This window comes from Oncorhynchus tshawytscha, unplaced genomic scaffold (assembly GCF_018296145.1).
Source record: "Oncorhynchus tshawytscha isolate Ot180627B unplaced genomic scaffold, Otsh_v2.0 Un_contig_588_pilon_pilon, whole genome shotgun sequence".
Taxonomy (NCBI): Eukaryota; Metazoa; Chordata; class Actinopteri; order Salmoniformes; family Salmonidae; genus Oncorhynchus; species Oncorhynchus tshawytscha.
In genome coordinates this window covers 599,912-618,581 of record NW_024609810.1, presented here as the reverse complement: position 1 = coordinate 618,581, position 18,670 = coordinate 599,912, and the positions used below count along the sequence as shown (strand labels likewise).

The window sequence follows — 18,670 nt, the reverse complement described above, 5'->3', positions numbered from 1 at the left end:
AGGAGTGAATTTGAACTCTATGATATCAGCCTCCAGCCCTTGAAGCTGCTCTTCCTCCTGACTGGTCCTGAGTTCCTCCTGTTCCTCTTTAATCTGTGGAAGTTCTGGGTTCTCCTGCCCCAGACTGGGGCTCCACTCCTGCTCACAGTGCTGCTACTCAGGGAGAACCTCCTCCTCAGAGACAGGGAGCTGCAGGGAGTCTGGAGGAAAGGAGAGAGGAGCAGAGGTTCTCTATAGAGCCTTTAGACAGTCGTTACTTGCTGGCACAGCCACAGTCATAAACCCTGCCTATTTCTAAAATGTCTCTTCTTAAAGCAGAACTGAACTTGAGAACCAACTTCTCTCGTTGAAAACGGCATACGTGACATCAATATAAGTCAGGAACATTTATGCCAGTGCCAAAATTGACTAAAAAGTGCAAGTAGGTTAATTTTGGTCATAAAGTCAGTCTCTTCCAAAACTGAGTTGTGAGATTGCAGTGCAAGTGTTCATCATGACTTGAGGGTTGGGTTTGATTTCCACAATGCCCACTAACACGGGAAAACAGCTGTGGTGACTTAACTCTATCGAATCGTAAAGCAGTACACAGTGAGAAAGACCTGCCCAGCAGTTGGTTTACATAGTAAAAAAAGTGTTGTCCTTCAAAAGTACTGCACCAAACACCTTAGCTAGATGAAATAATGGTGCCGGAGGGGATGGCTGCCGCTTTACGGGCTCCCGACCAACTGTGCTATTTTGTTTGTTTTTCGCATTGTTTGTCATTTATTTTGTACATATTGTTGCAGTTACCGTCTCTTATGACCAAAAAGAGCTTCTGGATATCAGAACAGCGATTACTCACCTCGAACTGGACAAAGATTATATGTTTAATGAGTCCGACGTGAAGGATATACTGCTTCCTCGAGACCAGGCCCAAATCCTCGTCATTCGCGCGAAGAAAAAACTGAGAAACAGGGGGCAGAGGTCAGGGTGCCTTGTGAGAATTCATCGGCGAGTGGGTAGACCGCCACTACTATCCATCCTATTGGCCAACGTACAATCACTGGAAAATAAACTGGATGATCTATGATTAAGACTATCCTACCAACGGGATGTTAACTGTAATATCTTATGTTTCACCGAGTCGTGGCTGAACGATGACACAGATAATAAAGAGCTGGCTGGGTTTTCCGTGCATTGGCAGGACAGAGCAGCTATGTCTGGTAAGACGAGGAGCGGGGAATGTGTGTCCATTTGTCAATAACAGCTGGTGTGCGATGTCTAATATTAAAGAAGTCTGGAGGTATTGCTCGCCTGAGGGAGAGTATCTCATGATAAGCTGTAGACCACCAAGAGTTTTCACCTCTATTTGTAGCCATCTATTTACCACCACAAACTGATGCTGGCACTAAGACTGCACTCAATGAGCTGTATACCGCCATAAGCAAATAAGAAAATTCTCATCTAGAAGCGGCGCTCCTAGTGGCTGGGGACCTTAATGCAGGCAAATTTAAATCTGTTTTACCTCATTTCTACCAGCATGTCACGTGTAACCAGAGGGAAAAAAACTCTAGACCACCTTTACTCCGCACAAAGAGACGCATACAAAGCTCTCCCTCGCCCTCCATTTGGCAAATCTGATCATAATTGTATCTTCCCGATTCCTGCTTACAAGCAAAAACTGAAGCAGGAAGTACCAGCAACTTGCTCAATATGGAAGTGGACAGATGACGCGGATGCTACCCTACAGGACTGTTTTGCTTGCACAGACAGGAACATGTTCCGGGATTCATCCAGTGTCATTGAGGAGTATACCACCTCAGTCACCGGCTTCATCAGTAAGTGCATCAACGACGTTGTCCCCTCAGTGACCGTACATATCCCAACAAGAAGCCATGGATTACAGGAAACATCGGCACTGAGCTAAAGGCTAGAGCTGCTACTTTCAAGGAGCAGGATACTAATCTGGATGCTTATAAGAAATCCTGCTGTGCCCTCAGTCGAACCATCAAACAGGCAAAGCATCAATACAGGACTAAGATTTTATCCTACTACAATGGCTCCGATGCTCGTCGGATGTGGCAGGGCTTGCAAACTATTACGAACTACAAAGAAAAACACAACCGCGAGCTGCCCAGTGACAAGAGCCTACCAGATGAGCTAAATGCCTTTTGTGCTTGCTTCGAGGCAAGAAACACTGAAGCATGCATGAGAGCACCAGCTGTTCTAGACGGTGTGAGCAAGACCTTTAAACAGGTCAACATCCATGGGGCCAGATGGATTACCAGAATGTGCACTCAGAGCATGAGCAGACCAACTGGCAAGTGTCTTCACTGACATTTTCAACCTCTCCCTGACCGAGTCTGTAATACCTACACTACCAGTCAAAAGTTTTAGAACACCTACTCATTCAAGGGTTTTTCTTTATTTCTACTATTTTCTACATTGTGGAATAATAGTGAAGACATCAAAACTATGAAATAACACATATGGAATCATGCAGTAACCAAAAAAGTGTTAATAAACAAATCAAAATATATTTTATATTTGAGCCTCCCTTTGCCTTGATGACAGCTTTGCACACTCTTGTCATTCTCTCAAACAGCTTCCTGAGGTAGTCACCTGAAATGCATTTCAATTAACAGGTGTGCCTTGTTATAAGTTCATTTGTGGAATTTCTATCCTGCTTAATGCGTTTGAGCCAATCAGTTGTGTTGTGACAAGGTAGGGGTGGTATACAGAAGATAGCCCTATTTGGTGAAATACCATATAATGGCAAGAACAGCTCAAATTAGCAAAGAGAAGCGACAGTCCATCATTACTTTAAGACATGAAGGTCAGTCAATCTCGAAAATGTTAAGAAAACTTTGAAAGTTTCTTCAAGTGCAGTCTCAAAAACCATCAAGCGCTATGATGAAACTGGCTCTTATGAGGACCGCCACAGGAATGGTAGACCCTGAGTTACCTCTGCTGCAGAGGATACATTCATTAGAATTACCAGCCTCAAAAATTGCAGCTCAAATAAATGCTTCACAGAGTTCAAGTAACAGACACATCAACATCAACTGTTCAGAGGAGACTGTGTGAATCAGTCCTTCATGCTCGAATTGCTGCAAAGAAACCATTACTAAAGGACAGCAATAATAAGAAGAGACCTGCTTGGGCCAAGAAACACGAGCAATGGACATTAGACCGGTGGAAATTGTCCTTTGGTCTGGAGTCCAAATTGTAGATTTTTGGTTCCAACTGCCGTGTCTTTGTGAGACGATGTGTGGGTGAACGAATGATCTCCGCATGTGTATTTCCCACCATAAAGCATGGATGAGGAGGTGTGATGGTGTGGGGGTGCTTTGCTGGTGACTGTTTGTGATTTATTTAGAATTCAAGGTACACTTAAACAGCATGGCTACCACAGTATTCTGCAGTGATACGCCATCTTATCTGGTTTGCACTTAGTGGGTTATCATTTGTTTTTCAACTGGAAGCCAGTCCTCCGAAACAAATTCCTGCCCAACCGCGCTCCTTAACCAGGAAGCCAGCCGCACCAATGTGTTGGAGGAAACAAGGTTCAACTGCCGACCGGGGTCAGCCTGCCTAAAGGAGTCACTAGGGCGTGATGAGCCAAGAAAAGCCTCCCCGGCCAATCCTTCCCCTAACCCGGACGACGCTGGGCTAATTGTGCGGCGTCCTATGGGACTCCCAGCCACGGCCGGTTGTGGCACAGCCCGGGAATGAACCCGGGTCTGTAGTAACGCCTCTAGCACTGCGATGCTGCGCCATATCTCCTTATTAATGAGCAACAGAAAAACATGCGGAATCGGTGCGTTCGGTTGCCCTTTAAAATCTGATTTTAAACCTAACCTCAACCACACTGTTAACCTTTTGCATAGCGCTAACCTTAAATGAAGACCAAAAATACAGTGTCTTCAGATACACCCAGACACTACAAAAGATACAGGCGTCCTTTCAAAGTAATTTGTCGGAGAGGAAGGAAACCGCTCAGGGACTACACCATGAGGCCCATGGGGACTTTAGACAGTTGAGTTTAATGGCTGTGAGAGGAGATAACTGAGGATGGATCAACTATATTGTAGTTACTCCACAATACCAACCTAAATGACAGAGAATTAAAAAATACTACAAAACATGTATCCAGCTGTAATCGCTGCCAAAGGAAGGGAGCTGCTGAGGAGTCATTTTCTGTCTGCTCACAGGAATAATAAAGCCCATGGGAGTAATATAATAAGTGGGAAATAAATGACATTGAAATAGGTATATTTTGGTAATTAATCAGGGGGTGATGCAGCACCCCTACCTCCTGCAGTTATGGCTTTGTACTTTTTTCACAACAATTTCTTCAAAATTCACAAAAAGTGACATTAGCTGATGAAGATTCTCAGAGACCAAAACGTATATCTCCTAAGCCTGTGTTTACCACAGACCAAAACGTATAATATCTCCTAAGCCTGTGTTTACCACAGACCAAAACGTATAATATCTCCTAAGCCTGTGTTTACCACAGACCAAAACGTATAATATCTCCTAAGCCTGTGTTTACCACAGACCAAAACGTATAATATCTCCTAAGCCTGTGTTTACCACAGACCAAAACGTATAATATCTCCTAAGCCTGTGTTTACCACAGACCAAAACGTATAATATCTCCTAAGCCTGTGTTTACCACAGACCAAAACGTATAATATCTCCCAAGCCTGTGTTTACCACAGACCAAAACGTATAATATCTCCAAAGCCTGTGTTTACCACAGACCAAAACGTATATCTCCTAAGCCTGTGTTTACCACAGACCAAAACGTATAATATCTCCTAAGCCTGTGTTTACCACAGACCAAAACGTACAATATCTCCTAAGCCTGTGTTTACCACAGACCAAAACGTATAATATCTCCTAAGCCTGTGTTTACCACAGACCAAAACGTATAATATCTCCTAAGCCTGTGTTTACCACAGACCAAAACGTATAATATCTCCTAAGCCTGTGTTTACCACAGACCAAAACGTATAATATCTCCTAAGCCTGTGTTTACCACAGACCAAAACGTATAATATCTCCTAAGCCTGTGTTTACCACAGACCAAAACGTATAATATCTCCTAAGCCTGTGTTTACCACAGACCAAAACGTATAATATCTCCTAAGCCTGTGTTTACCACAGACCAAAACGTATAATATCTCCTAAGCCTGTGTTTACCACAGACCAAAACGCCATTCAATTTTCTCGTTGGCTTTTTTTCAACTAACTATGCCAGAGTTAGTGCCTACAAATATATGACACTACGGTTTCTATCTATGGAGTTTGTCTTGGCCGGTCTTCAGTTAAACTGTAATACCGAAGCTGTCCTCTCAGAACAGTTGAAACTGGGCTTTCAGATCAGAACCTGTGGCCTTGTTTTAGGCACAATTTAGTGAAAAGCCCCAAAGGCTTCATAAATCCTCGTTCTCCCCATCACTAGTAATAGTTCATAAAACATGGTAAAATTGTGATCACTGAAAGCCTAAACAGTTTATTTATTGAGTAGAAGTGTAGCTATCAGTATATCTATACACAAACCTATTCTACGTAGTTGTATTTCCGGTGTGATCCGCAGCAGTCTCCGTAGTCGATCATTCTCCTCCTGGTACTCCTCTACTGTTTGCTCAAGTGCCTCGAAAATCTCCACAGCTGCCGCTGTTAAAAGCTCATTTAAAAACACACGAAACGACTGAAGTTTAGACATGTTTCTGTCGACGGAGAGTTGGGTATTCAGCTAGTATGTCTTCGTCCACGAGGAAAGAATGGTGGGCACAAATAAAACAATCGGCTCACAGTTTCTTCCGTATTGTCTTATTCCGTTTTTATCAGCGGGTGGCGAGTCCATAACCATAACAAAGCACCCCGATGTGGATGGGGTTATACTACAAGCTCCATACAAATTATAACATAAAAATATTATATCATTGTTTTCCCACATGTTAAGTAATAGGCTGATCTAGGATGATCTAGGCTGATCTAGGCTGATCATTCCTTGCATGAACTGAATTAAAAGACAACACATAACACGTGACTAATGGCAGCTGCTTGGAACCGATGGGACAGCAAGCACTAAACCAGAGAAGGCAGTTATGAACAGCAATTATAAAGAATGTTAATGAAATGTGACTGAAAAAAACAATAATGCATTTAAACCAGTTCTTACACACACAGAAAGAGGGCAAGAGAGACTACATTCCCAATCTGGCCCTCTCCACCACCTAATCATCCCCAGCTTCCACTTGGCTCATTCACCCCCCCTCCCACGGTCATCACAGCTAAATGATTTCTTTCCTGTGTGAGTCAGTTTATGCTTCCTTAGGGTCCCCTTCTGACTGAAGCTTTTCCCACAGTCTCCACAGCTAAATGGTTTCTCTCCTGTGTGAGTCAGTTTATGCTTCCTTAGGGTCCCCTTCTGACTGAAGCCTTTCCCACAGTCATCACAGAGAAAGGGTTTCTCTCCTGTGTGAGTCAGTTTGTGCTTCCTAAGGTTCCCTTTCAAATTGAAGCTTTTCCCACAATCACCACAGATAAATAATTTCTCTCCTGTGTGAGTCCGTATATGCCTACTTAAGTCCCCCTTCTGATAGAAGCTTTTCCCACAGTCTCCACAGCTAAATGGTTTCTCTCCCACTCCTGTGTGAATCCTCATGTGCTTGGACAGATTCCCTTTGAGTTTGAAGGTCTTGCCACAAACAGGGCAGGTGTAGGGTTTCCCACTGTGACAGAGTCGGATATGGGCCTTTAGTTTACAGGTGGAGTTGTAGTTTCTTTTGCAGAAGCGACATTCACTGGGCCTCTTCTTAAATAGAGTCACATGCCTCTGCAGGTCAGCTTTCATTGCAAACATTTCGCCACAGTCATGGCAGCGGTGAGTTTTTCTAGACATGGTGCTGGGTTTGAAACAGTGTTCCACCATTGACTGGTTTGGATCCAATGACGGACTGGAATCCAATGGTGGGTTGGAATCCAATGGTGGGTTGGGATCCAACGATGGGCTGCTGTCAAGTGCCGCTGGGTCGCTGCTTACGGCTGAGCTGTGGCTGGAGGCATTGTTTTGATTATCTGGAGGGTCACAGGGAATGTAGAGACCCTTTAGTTGGGTCACAGTAACAAAAGGTGTGAGTTCCACTTGTTTAGGGTCACTCTCTCTGTTCTCCACATTCTGGGTTTGGGGAAGAGTAAAGGACTGAAGTGGGTCCTCCTGATCACATTCACTTTTCACACAGGAAGGAATGAATTTGAACTCTATGATATCAGCCTCCAGACTGGTCCTGAGTTCCTCCTGTTCCTCTTTAATCTGTGGATGTTCTGGGTTCTCCTGCCCCAGAGTGGGGCTCCACTCCTGCTCACAGTGCTGCTGCTCAGGGAGAACCTCCTCCTCAGAGACAGAGAGCTGCAGGGAGTCTGGAGGAAAGGAGAGAGGAGCAGAGGTTATCTTTTAGACATCAGGGTTGGGATCAATTTGAAGTTAAAACTAGAATCCTTAGTTAATACATAAAATGTTTTGATGGTTCAGACCTCTCTGTTGAGAGTGGTTTCATTTCTCCTGGCTCATCACCTTTTTACCAAAACAGAGGCAGGGTAACCCCGAGTTATTATTGTTTCAATTAAGGACTCTAGCTTTAAGTAGATTCATGAAATAAACAAACATTCCAATTCAATAATTGAACAACTAGAATCTACTATCAATTACTTCTCAATAAACTGATGATATGCGATTTATTTCACAAGTTGTTTGTAAAAAAAATGTATTTACGAATTCAAATCACTTCCTGGTTTTCCTGACAATGTTTGTATCCATGTACGGTATTAGCAAAGATGGTTTGGTATGAAGAGATGTAGAAACCGCTTCTTAAAAATAAATCCCCGATCACGCATGTAGGCGATGTCATGGCGACGTTAGCTAGCTAAACGCATGTGCAGACACACGTCATTGGGTCTAACCAGGGCCACACGTTCAGTACATAACGTAATAGACCGTTCAATTGAACAAAAACGTCGCTGTACTGAGCGACCAGTTAAAATACGGGGATGGGTTGGGTTATGGGTTCAAAATGTACCGCTGCCCTATAAGTACATCACTCATTGCTTCAAGATACACCGTGGCACACCCACCAAACGGAAGAAACGTATCTCAAAGTCTGTCAAGAACGTACAATAACGTTTTGGGAAAACCACTCGTTTAGTACAAACCGTTCCGCAACGTAGCAAACGAACTGAACGCACCCCAGGGGAGAACGACTGCACATCGAAGCCATGGAAGTTCAAGGCCAACCACGGTACTGCAGGCATTGTTATCAGAACAGGATTCCCCATTATAGTGAATAGAAAAATGGCGATCTTCATGGTCAATCTTTCTGTAAAAACCTTTTTTATTTAAGTCAATCATTGTGCCAATAATTGATTTTAATACACCAGATGTGTGTCCTTGAACCAAATATTTTTTAAATCGCACACAAAATAAGTTAAGTACCCTGCAGTACCCATTTACTCAATGAGGCAGCACTGAGCTAGCCTGCAACGTCACTTCCTGGAGTAGCTCAAACTGCTCATGTTGTCTCCATGAGACTAAATCTTAAACTACTTAATTTAGCTTCATATGCACTGTTGAGTCTTCACATAGGAATTAATGGTGTCACGTGATCAATGGTTTTGTCCATTCATATATAGATGGGTTGGCTGACAACGTCACGAAAAGATGTGCGTGCATCGATGTGGCCGGAAGCCGTGCTTTGTCAAGATTCTGAACAGTCAGATAGCAAAAAACTACAAGAAGCTGCCATGTGAGGAATCATAGTTGGATTGTTTCAGCTAGTTGTATCTTGTTACCAGATCTTGTTTTGAGGTGTTTTAATTTGACATCATTTAAAGGATAATATGGCTAAAATGATCAAGCTAGCTGACCAACAACTGTAACGATGTATACTGAACACCAACATCATGTAAAGTATTGGTCCCATGTTTCATGAGCTGAAATAAAAGATCCCAGAAATGTTCCATACGGACAAAAAGCTTTTCTCTCAAATTATGATTATTTCTCCTTTGCCAAGAATCCATCCACCTGGCAGGTGTGACATATCAAGAAGCTGATTCAAAAACACCATTACACAGGTGCACCTTGTGCTGGGTACAATAAAAGGCCACTCTAAAATGTGCAGTTTTGTCACACAACACAAAGCCACAGATGACAAGTTTTGAGTGAGCGTGCAATTGTTAGGTAAAGGCTTGTAAGCATTTCACTGTAAGGTGTATTTCACTGTAAGGTCTACACCTGTTGTATTCAGCATTTCACTGTAAGGTCTACACCTGTTGTATTTGGCGCATGTTTCAAATAACATTTGATTTGAATTGACATGCTGACAGCAGGAATGTCCACCAGAGCTATTGCCAGATAATTGAACATTCAATTCCCTACCATAAACTGCCTGCAAAGGTGTTTTAGAGAATTTGGCATTACATCCAACGAGACTAAAAACCGCAGACCACATGTAACCCTGCCAGCCCAGGATCTCCACATCTGGTTTCCTTACCAGCGGGATTGTCTGAGACCAGCCACCCAGATCTCTGATGAAACTGAGGAGTGTTTCTGTCTGTAATAAAGCCCTTTTGTGGGGTGAAACTAATTCCGATTGATTGGCGGTGCAGCCACCCACGGCTGCAGCGCTGCCCAGTGGGTGGTCCTAAGCCCTCCCAGGCCCACCCACGGCTGCTCAGTGGGTGGTCCTAAGCCCTCCCACGGCTGCCCAGTGGGTGGTCCTAAGCCCTCCCAGGCCCACCCACGGCTGCTCAGTGGGTGGTCCTAAGCCCTCCCAGGCCCACCCACGGCTGCTCAGTGGGTGGTCCTAAGCCCTCCCAGGCCCACCCACGGCTGCTCAGTGGGTGGTCCTAAGCCCTCCCAGGCCCACCCACGGCTGCCCAGTGGGTGGTCCTAAGCCCTCCCAGGCCCACCCACGGCTGCCCAGTGGGTGGTCCTAAGCCCTCCCAGGCCCACCCACGGCTGCCCAGTGGGTGGTCCTAAGCCCTCCCAGGCCCACCCACGGCTGCACCGCTGCCCAGTCATGAAATCCATAGATTAGTGCCTAATGAATTTATTTAAATTGACTGATTTCCTTATATGAACTGAAACTCAGTAAAATCTTAGAAATTGCTGCATGTTGCATTTATATTTTTGTTCAGTATATAGTTGAAGTCTGAAGTTTACATACATCTTAGCCAAATACAATTAAACTCAGTTTTCCACAATTCACATTTAATCCTAGTAAAAATTCCCTGTTTTAGGTGTTAGGATCACCACTTAATTTAAGAATGTGAAATGTCAGAATAATAGTAGAATTATTTCAGATTTGATTTCTTTCATCACATTCCCAGTGGGTTTACATACACTCAATTAGTATTTGGTAGCATTGCCTTTAAATTGTTTGACTTGGATCAAACTTTTCTTGTAGCCTTCCACAAGCTTCCCTTAATAAATTGGGTGAATTTTGGCCCATGGCCCAACTCCTGACAGAGCTGGTGGAACTGAGTCAGGTTTGTAGGCCTCCTTGCTCGCACACACTTTTTCAGTTCTGCCCACAAAGTTTCTATAGGATTGAGGTCAAGGCTTTGTGATGGCCACTCCAATACCTTGACTTTGTTGTCCTTAAGTCATGTTGCCACGACTTTGGAAGTATGCTTGGGGTCATTGTCCATTTGGAAGACCCATTTGCGACCAAGCTTTAACCTCCTGACTGATGTCTTGAGATGTTGCTTCAATACATCCACATAATTGTCCTGCCTCATGATGCCATCTATTTGTGAAGTGCACCAGTCCATGATGCTGCCACCCCCTTGCAAACAAAAATCTGCTTAATTTAAGGTTAGGTTTAAAATAGGATTTTTAGAAATGGGCAGGGTTTATGACTTTGTGGCAACTAGTGACGACACTGGGGCGTCATTTAAAAACATGGCAACGCACAAAATCTGCCACAAAAAGTGTGTGCCAGTTCACAGAAAAGTTGGCATTTATAAAACTGAAGTTGACATGAGAATGTGCTTATCCTCCCACAAATTTAAGAACATGCGTTTCTAGTGGTTTAAGTATTTCATTACAATTGTTGTAAAAGTAGCCTAGTGGTGGTGTTGGAGAACCAGTATGAGGCACTGTTTCCTCTGGTAAAAAAAACTTATCCCAGAGCAGTGATTAAGGACATTGTCCTGTGTTGGGTTCAGTCTTTCAGCTGGGATGTTAAATAGGTGTCCTGACTCTTTGGTCACTAGAGATCCCATGACACTTATCATAGAGTATGGGTGTCAATTCTTGGCTAAAAGCCCAATCTGGCAACCTAATCATCTACAGCTTCCCATTGGCTCATTCATCTCCTCTGTAACTATTCCCCAGGTTGTTGCTGTAAATGAGAATTGTGTTTTCAGTTAACTTACCTGGTGATGGCACTCTTATTCAAAATAATAACAAGATTCTGTTAGTGGAGATCCATTTTTTTCTTCAGCTTTCCATTGTAAAGTGTATTTTCTATTTATTTAACTAGGCAAGTCAGTTAAGAACAAATTCTTATTTACAATGATGGCCTATACCCGGCCAAACCCGGACGAAGCTGGGCCAATTATGCGCCGCCCTATGGGTCTCCCAATTACGACCGGATGTGATACATCCTGGAAATAAATTAGGCATCTATTTACCATTTTATTTCCATGATCATTGCAGAATACATTTCTTTCCTTTTTGGACTGTGGTGGTTCCATACTCGTGAAGTAGCCTATAGGCCTACAAACGTCCCATCCCTCATTTCATTGGAACCACTTTACAGTAGTAAATAGATCAACTATTTGAAGAATTTTGCTCTATGTGATCTGAAGCGCATTAATGGTAAAAACAGAAGGGTCATCTTTCCAATTTTCGTTTATTTTGTCTTTATTTTGTCTCAAGTAAACAATATTTAATTTATAAACATAATATATATTTTCATAATCATTGCAGAATATATCCCACGCCACTTTTTCTGGCCATGATGCGTTCATATTCCCGAAGAAGCTTTAGTTTACAGCGAATGACCACGCCAGTCTCATTTAAATTGTATGTAATAGAGTAAAATACTTGAAATAATAGCCTGTATCCAAGGGGGGGGGGTAGAATTTAACCGATGAACAGAGTTCATATTTTACTTTGACGTGTGTAGGTTATAGGGCCTTCCACTGTAACTAGGCATAGGCTTATTGTATAGTTTTACATTGTCTAGTCTGTCCACTCAAATAATGTTTCAGAATTCGCGGCCAGTGCAGAATATTTACGTTCGGGGAAAAGTAATCGCAAATCATTAGGCTATTGAATTCAAACGATCCGTTTACAGGTCCACGACCATTTTCAATTGTAGTTCTTTCAGAAATGGTCAAAATATAGCAAATGTCACTGTAAAAGTTTTAAACAGTCTGCCAACACCTCCAGAGACATTTGATCAAGTTCCGCCGTTGCTATATTTCCTTTAAACGGCCTTGGCCTAATTCCAATTCTTACAAAGTACACAGCAAATGAGCGCGTTATAAAACGATGAATGATGGACGTTTTTCAGGCAGAGTTTTAATGCTCATTCACGCGCGCAGTTTCAGGACGGCAAACAGGCGTACGCCAAGTTTATAAATCTTACTATTTGTGTAATTGCGCAGTCTTTTCAGAAATGGAGCACGCAGATATGTAATGTGTAACGAGGCCCCTGGTCTGCCGAACCTGCGTTTGGAAGTCTCGCGATGTTGGGCCTCTGAATTTTAGAAACGGGTAATAGTTTTTTAAAAACATATTGAAATGGTGATCACTGAAACAGTTTATTTATTGAGCAGAACTGCTAGTGATCTACATACGAACCTACGTTACATCGTTTTATAATCGGTGTGATCCGTAGCAGTCTCCGTAGCCGATCATTCTCCTCCTGGTAGTCCGCTACCGTTTCTTCAACTGCCCCGAAAATCTCCACAGCTGCCGCGGTTAAACGCTCATTTAAAAACACACGAAACGACTGGAGTTTAGACATGTTGCAGTGGACTGAGAGTTGGGTATTCAGCTAGTATGGCTTCGTCCACGAGGAAGAATGGTGGCAACAAACAAAACAAACCCGCTCCCAGTTTTACTTCCGCATTATTTTTCTGTTTTTATCAGCGGGTGGCGAGCCCATGTGGGTGGGGGGTTTACTACACACCAATGATAATGGAAATAGATACATTAAATAATAGGGTGGTCTATGATTATCCTTTATTATTACACGAACTGAATTGAAAGACCTGCCACGGCTTGGAACAGCGTGCACTAAACCGGAGACGGAGAATGCCGTTATCAAGAGCAACTATAAAGACATGATATTGAAATGGGGCTAGAAAACAAAAAGAGTTTAAAACAAGAGTTTGCATGTGTATAAAGCTTTCACGACAGTTCCCCCTCAGCATTCTGTTGTACCCTCTCCTATATATCCTAGTAGCCCTGTCGAGTGAGATGGACGTCCGTGTCCTGGTAACAGTAGAACTTCCCCCACTGTCCCTGTCTCCATACTGGGCTCGAACCAGTGATCTTCTGATCAAACACACGTGACTGCCCTACTTGACAACATACCAACCGTTTGAGTTATGGATAAAGACTAAGCTAACTGAAGAGTGAGTTTAAGGTATGTTTTTAACTCCATTACACACCGAGATAAATACCGTTTCAATTTGGATATAAAACGAATATTCCGCTTTCAAACCACTTGAGCCACAGACTCCAAATAAGTGTCATGATGTTGGAAAAATTGCGCACAACATTGCACAGGTGTTATTTTCACGATTTGGACATGAATTTCAATAGCTCCTTGGTCCACTAACTGCCCTTCTATTGCACACCCTTTATGTTCTCCATTTTAATATCACACGTTTTTACATGCATTTTTCAAAGTGTAAAATTTCAATAGCTCTTTGGTCATGTGACCTAATGACCTCAAACAAGATTCAGAATGTCCACTGAAGATGCCTTCATATCACACACTCTAATATTTGTCTACTTTCATCTCATGCTATTAGACTTAAATCTGTAAGCTTTACAGGCCATCTACAACAAAAAATAAAATATAGTTTTTTACCTAATTGTCACATAACAGCTAACCATTCATTATTGAAAATATAACACTTTATGTCCACCCAGTCATCTTTTCCATATCAGGATCTTCTCATTTTGAAGTACTCTTTTTTTATGTAAACATAATGGAATTCTGATTAGTTATAGGCAAATTAATACACAGGCCAAATTTGTATGCCGTTTTCCTTATCACTATAATCTAGTAGTAATTTAGCAGTAGAGATTAATTTCCTTTATTCCCCATTCTCCACACAGCCTAAATTATAGGTACTCAACCATTTACAGGACAATAATAAAAGTAGCATATAGGATCCAAACCTATCGCAGAGTGAATAAATGTAGAGCGTTTGTACACTAAGAAAAAATATTAAGTGACAGTGTCATCAGTACGTGCTTAAAGAAAGTCATATCACAAAGATCACAGATGACAGTGACCACCAAATTTATGACATTAGAGAATGAATTGTAAGCACCAAAGTGTGTTTGTCAAAATAATATCTGAAAATGTCACTTGTTGAACATAATACTTCTATTTGCAATAGCAATTTATGATATATGCAGTTGAGGAATATTCCATGAACCAACACTACATTTAAAAAATATATATATATTTTACCTTTATTTAACTAGGCAAGTCAGTTAAGAACAAATTCTTATTTTCAATGACTGCCTAGGAACAGTGGGTTAACTGCCTTGTTCAGGGGCAGAACGACAGATTTGTACTTTGCCAGCTCGGGGGTTTGAACTTGCAACTTTCCGATTACTAGTCCAACGCTCTAACCACTAGGTAGGACGGACATAAGACATTCCCATATATAGTATGTATTTTTTATTTGACCTTTATTTAACCAGGTAGGCCAGTTGACAACGAGTTCTCATTTACAACTGCAACCTGGCCAAGATAAAGCAAAGCAGTGTGACAAAGAACAACACAAAGTTACACATGGAATAAACAAACGTACAGTCAATAACACAATAGAAAAGTGTATATACAGTGTGTGCAAATGTAGTAAGATTAGGGAGGTAAGGCAATAGATAGGCCGTAGTGGGGAAATAATTACAATTTCGCAAATAAACACGAGTGATAGATGTGCAGAATATTAATGTGCAAGTAGAGATACTGGGGTGCAAAGAAAATGAAAATGATCTGTAAGCTGCTCTGATAGCTGATGCTTAAAGATAGTGAGGAAGATATGAGTCTCCAGCTTTTGCAATTCGTTCCAGTCATTGGCAGCAGAGAACTGGCTGCCAAAGGAGGAATTGGCTTTGGGGGTGACCCGTGAAATATACCTGGTGGAGCACGTGCTACGGTTGGGTGCTGCTATGGTGACCAGTGAGCTGAGATAAGGCGGGGCTTTACCTAACAAGGACTTATAGATGACCTGGAGCCAGTAGGTTTGGCGAAGAGTATGAAGCGAGGGCCAGCCAACGAGAGCATACAGATCGCAGTGGTGGGTAGTATATGGTGCTTTGGTGACGAAACGGATGGCATTGTGATAGACAGCATCCAATTTGCTGAGCAGAGTGTTCGTGACATCGCCAAAGTCAAGGATCAGTAGGATAGTCAGTTTTACGAGGGTATGTTTGGCAGCATGAGTGAAGGATGTTTTGTTGCGAAATAGGAAGCCGATTATAGATTTAATTTTGGATTGGAGATGCTTAATGTGAGTCTGTGAGGAGACTTTACAGTCTAACCAGACACCTAGGTATTTGTAGTTGTCCACATATTCTAAGTTAGAACCGTCCAGAGTAGTGATGCTGGATGTGCGAACAGGTGCGAGCAGCGATCGGTTGAAGAGCATGCATTTAGTTTTACTTGCATTTAAGAGCAGTTGGAGGCCACGGAAGGAGAGTTGTATGGCATTGAAGCTCGTCTGGAGGTTAGTTAACACAGTCTCCAAAGAAGGGCCAGAAGTATACAGAATGGTGTCGTCTGCGTAGAGGTGGATCAGAGAATCACCAGCCGCAAGAACGCCTTCATTGATATATACAGAGAAAAGCGTCAGCCCGAGAATTGAACCCTGTGGCACCCCCATAGAGACTGCCAGAGGTCCGGACAACAGGCCCTCCGGTTTGACACACTGAACTCTATCAGAGAAGTAGTTGGTGAACCAGGCGAGGCAATCATTTGAGAAACCAAGGCTGTTGAGTCTGCTGATAATAATACAGTGACAGAGTCGAAAGCCTTGGCCAGGTCGACGGCTGCACCGTATTGTCTTTTGTCGATGGCAATTCTGATATCGTTTAGGACCTTGAGCGTGGCTGAGGTGCACGCATGACCAGCTCGGAAACCAGATTGCATAGGTGGAGAAGGTACGGTGGGATTCGAAATGGTCTTTGATCGGTTTGTTAACTTGGCTTATGAAGACCTTAGAAAGGCAGGGTAGGATAGATATAGGTCTGTAACAGTTTGTGTATAGAGTGTCTCCCCCTTTGAAGAGGGGGATGACCGCTTATGAAGATCTCAGACGATAGGAAGAGGCAGGCTAGTAATAGGGTTTGCAACAATTTCGGCAGATAATTTTAGAAAGAGAGGGTCCAGATTGTCTAGCCCAGCTGATTTGTAGGGGTCCAGATTTTGCAACTCTTTCAGAACATCAGGTATCTGGATTTGGGTGAAGGAGAAATGGGGGAGGCTTGGGCAAGTTGCTGTGGGTGGTGCAGAGCTGTTGACCGGGGTAGGGGTAGCCAGGTGGAAAGCAAGGCCAGCCATAGAAAAATGCTTATTAATATGTAGGCCCACTGAGTGGACATACTGAATCTTGCTTGAAGTCACTAGGTCACATGACCAAGGAGCTATTGAAATTTTACATTTGGAAAATTCATGTAAAAATGTGTGGGATGAAAATGGACAAACTAAAGGGTGTGCAATATAGAAGGGTAGTCAGTGGACATTCTGAACCTTGTTTGAGTCCAGTAGGTCATATGATTAATGAGCTATTGAAATTCAAAGATGTAAATAAATAATTTAAAATAGTGCGAGATGTAAATCGACAAAAGAGATGTGTGCAATGTGTGTTTATACCATCGGGTTAGCTAGAACCAGTTTGAACGTTTTAGGAGTAATGGTTAAATAGCTATTGACATTTTTAAATTTGATTTGTCACAATGTTGGCGGTCCCTAACTGCTGTTGGTGGAGGTAAGGAAAACTACAGGCGAATATCCGTTGAATATCCAACCTGAAACGGTCTTTACCTCGGTCCATTACACTCACCATTTCTAAACTCGCTACACACAGGGAGGGAAAGACAGATTAGAAATACTCACTTCTCATGTTGTTGTAGCCTGCTGAAAGGATCCTTGTTAGTGTAATAGATCCACTTCATTGGCCAGCTAGCCGATTTCCTTTTGCTGCAGTAGGATGTTATGCAGACACCTCTTAATCAGAGGCAATTGCCAAAGACTCCAGCCACCCAAGTCGTAGACTGTTCTCTCTGCTTTCGCACGGCAAGCGGTACCGGAGCGCCAGGTCTAGGTCCAAAAGGCTCCTTAACAGCTTCTACCCCCAAACGTTTTCTACGCTGCTGCTACTCGCTGTTTATGATCTATGCATTGTCACTTTACCCCGACCCAGGTGTGCACAATGGTGAACATGTAGTAAAAATACTTTAAAGTACGACTGAAGTAGTTTTTGGGGGTACCTTGTACTATGTATTATGTCTGAGTGTTAGAGCGTGCCCCTGGCTATCTAAAAAAAAAAAAAAAAAAAAAAAAAATCTAAAAAAAAAAAAAAAATCTAAATCAAATTGTGCCATTTGGTTTGCTTAATATAAGGAATGTGAAATGATTTATACTTTTACTTTTGATACTATGATACTATATTTCAGCAATTACATTTACTTTTTATTAGTAAGTATATTTAAGACCAAATACTTGTAGACTTTTACTGAAGTAGTATTTTACTTGGTGACTCACTTTTACTTTAGTCATTTTCTATTAAGGTATATTTACTTTTGCTAATGTATGGCAATTGAGTACTTTTTCCACACCACTGCATGTACATATTACCTCAACTAACTTGTACCCCCTGTATATAGCCTCCTTACTGTTCTTTTATTTTTGATCTTTTATCAAATAAAGAAAATAGTTAATTTAGTAAATATTTTCCTACCTGTTGTAGTCGGCACATGTGACAAATAACATTTGATTTGATACTGAGGCACAAACATACTTAGTTGTCAAGTCAACTTATCTGACAGTGCTGCTGTGAACTAGAGCAAAACAGGAGATGTATAAAAAATTAAGGATATCATTGATGCAATTTCAATGTTGTTTGAGTTGCTTTGTGTTTCACCAAATTAGCTTGAGATGATTTTACTGCAACACTTCATCCAAGTTGCTTGACATAGGAGTTTCAAAGAGCTGTCAGTCAAGGCGAGCTCATGAAAATCGCCATGCTATGTTGCGGCCTTAGGTCTCTATTTATGTAGTGTTGTGTTGTCTCTTGTCGTGATGTGTGTTTTGTCCAATATTTTTATTTAATTTATTTTGTATTTTTCATCCCAGCCCTTGTCCCTGCAGGAGGCCTTTTGGTATCATTTCATTGTAAATAGGAATTTGTTCTTAAC

At 42.2% G+C, this 18,670-nt stretch overlaps 1 protein-coding gene across 4 annotated transcripts; it reads right to left on the bottom strand.

Moving 5' to 3' along the window:
* Window positions 1–6,102: 6,102 nt before the first annotated feature.
* Window positions 6,103–17,585, bottom strand: LOC121845978 (zinc finger protein OZF-like). Of its 4 annotated transcripts, none has more exons than XR_006082953.1 (2): window positions 12,870–13,269; window positions 6,103–7,416 (listed from the first exon to the last, which is right to left on the bottom strand). XR_006082953.1 is itself a non-coding variant. In XM_042318592.1 (2 exons), the coding sequence occupies exons 1-2, from the start codon at window positions 17,374–17,376 to the stop codon at window positions 6,257–6,259; spliced, it is 1,167 nt and encodes a 388-aa protein (XP_042174526.1). In that variant the 5' UTR covers window positions 17,377–17,585; the 3' UTR covers window positions 6,103–6,256. The 4 variants fall into 4 exon arrangements, 2 of the variants coding, with proteins under 2 accessions (XP_042174526.1, XP_042174525.1); XR_006082954.1 differs by lacking the exon at window positions 12,870–13,269 and adding an exon at window positions 11,431–12,858; XM_042318592.1 differs by lacking the exon at window positions 12,870–13,269 and adding an exon at window positions 17,370–17,585.
* Between the last annotated feature and the right edge of the window lie 1,085 nt (window positions 17,586–18,670).

Excerpts from the sequence above, each read along its gene's own strand:
- LOC121845978 (XM_042318591.1), bottom strand. The coding sequence starts at position 13,031 with ATGTCTAAACTCCAGTCGTTTCGTGTGTTTTTAAATGAGCGTTTAACC. Across the intron at positions 7,417-12,865 it reads TATAAAACGATGTAACGTAG|ACTCCCTGCAGCTCTCTGTC; the intron begins GTTCGTATGTAG and ends CCTTTCCTCCAG.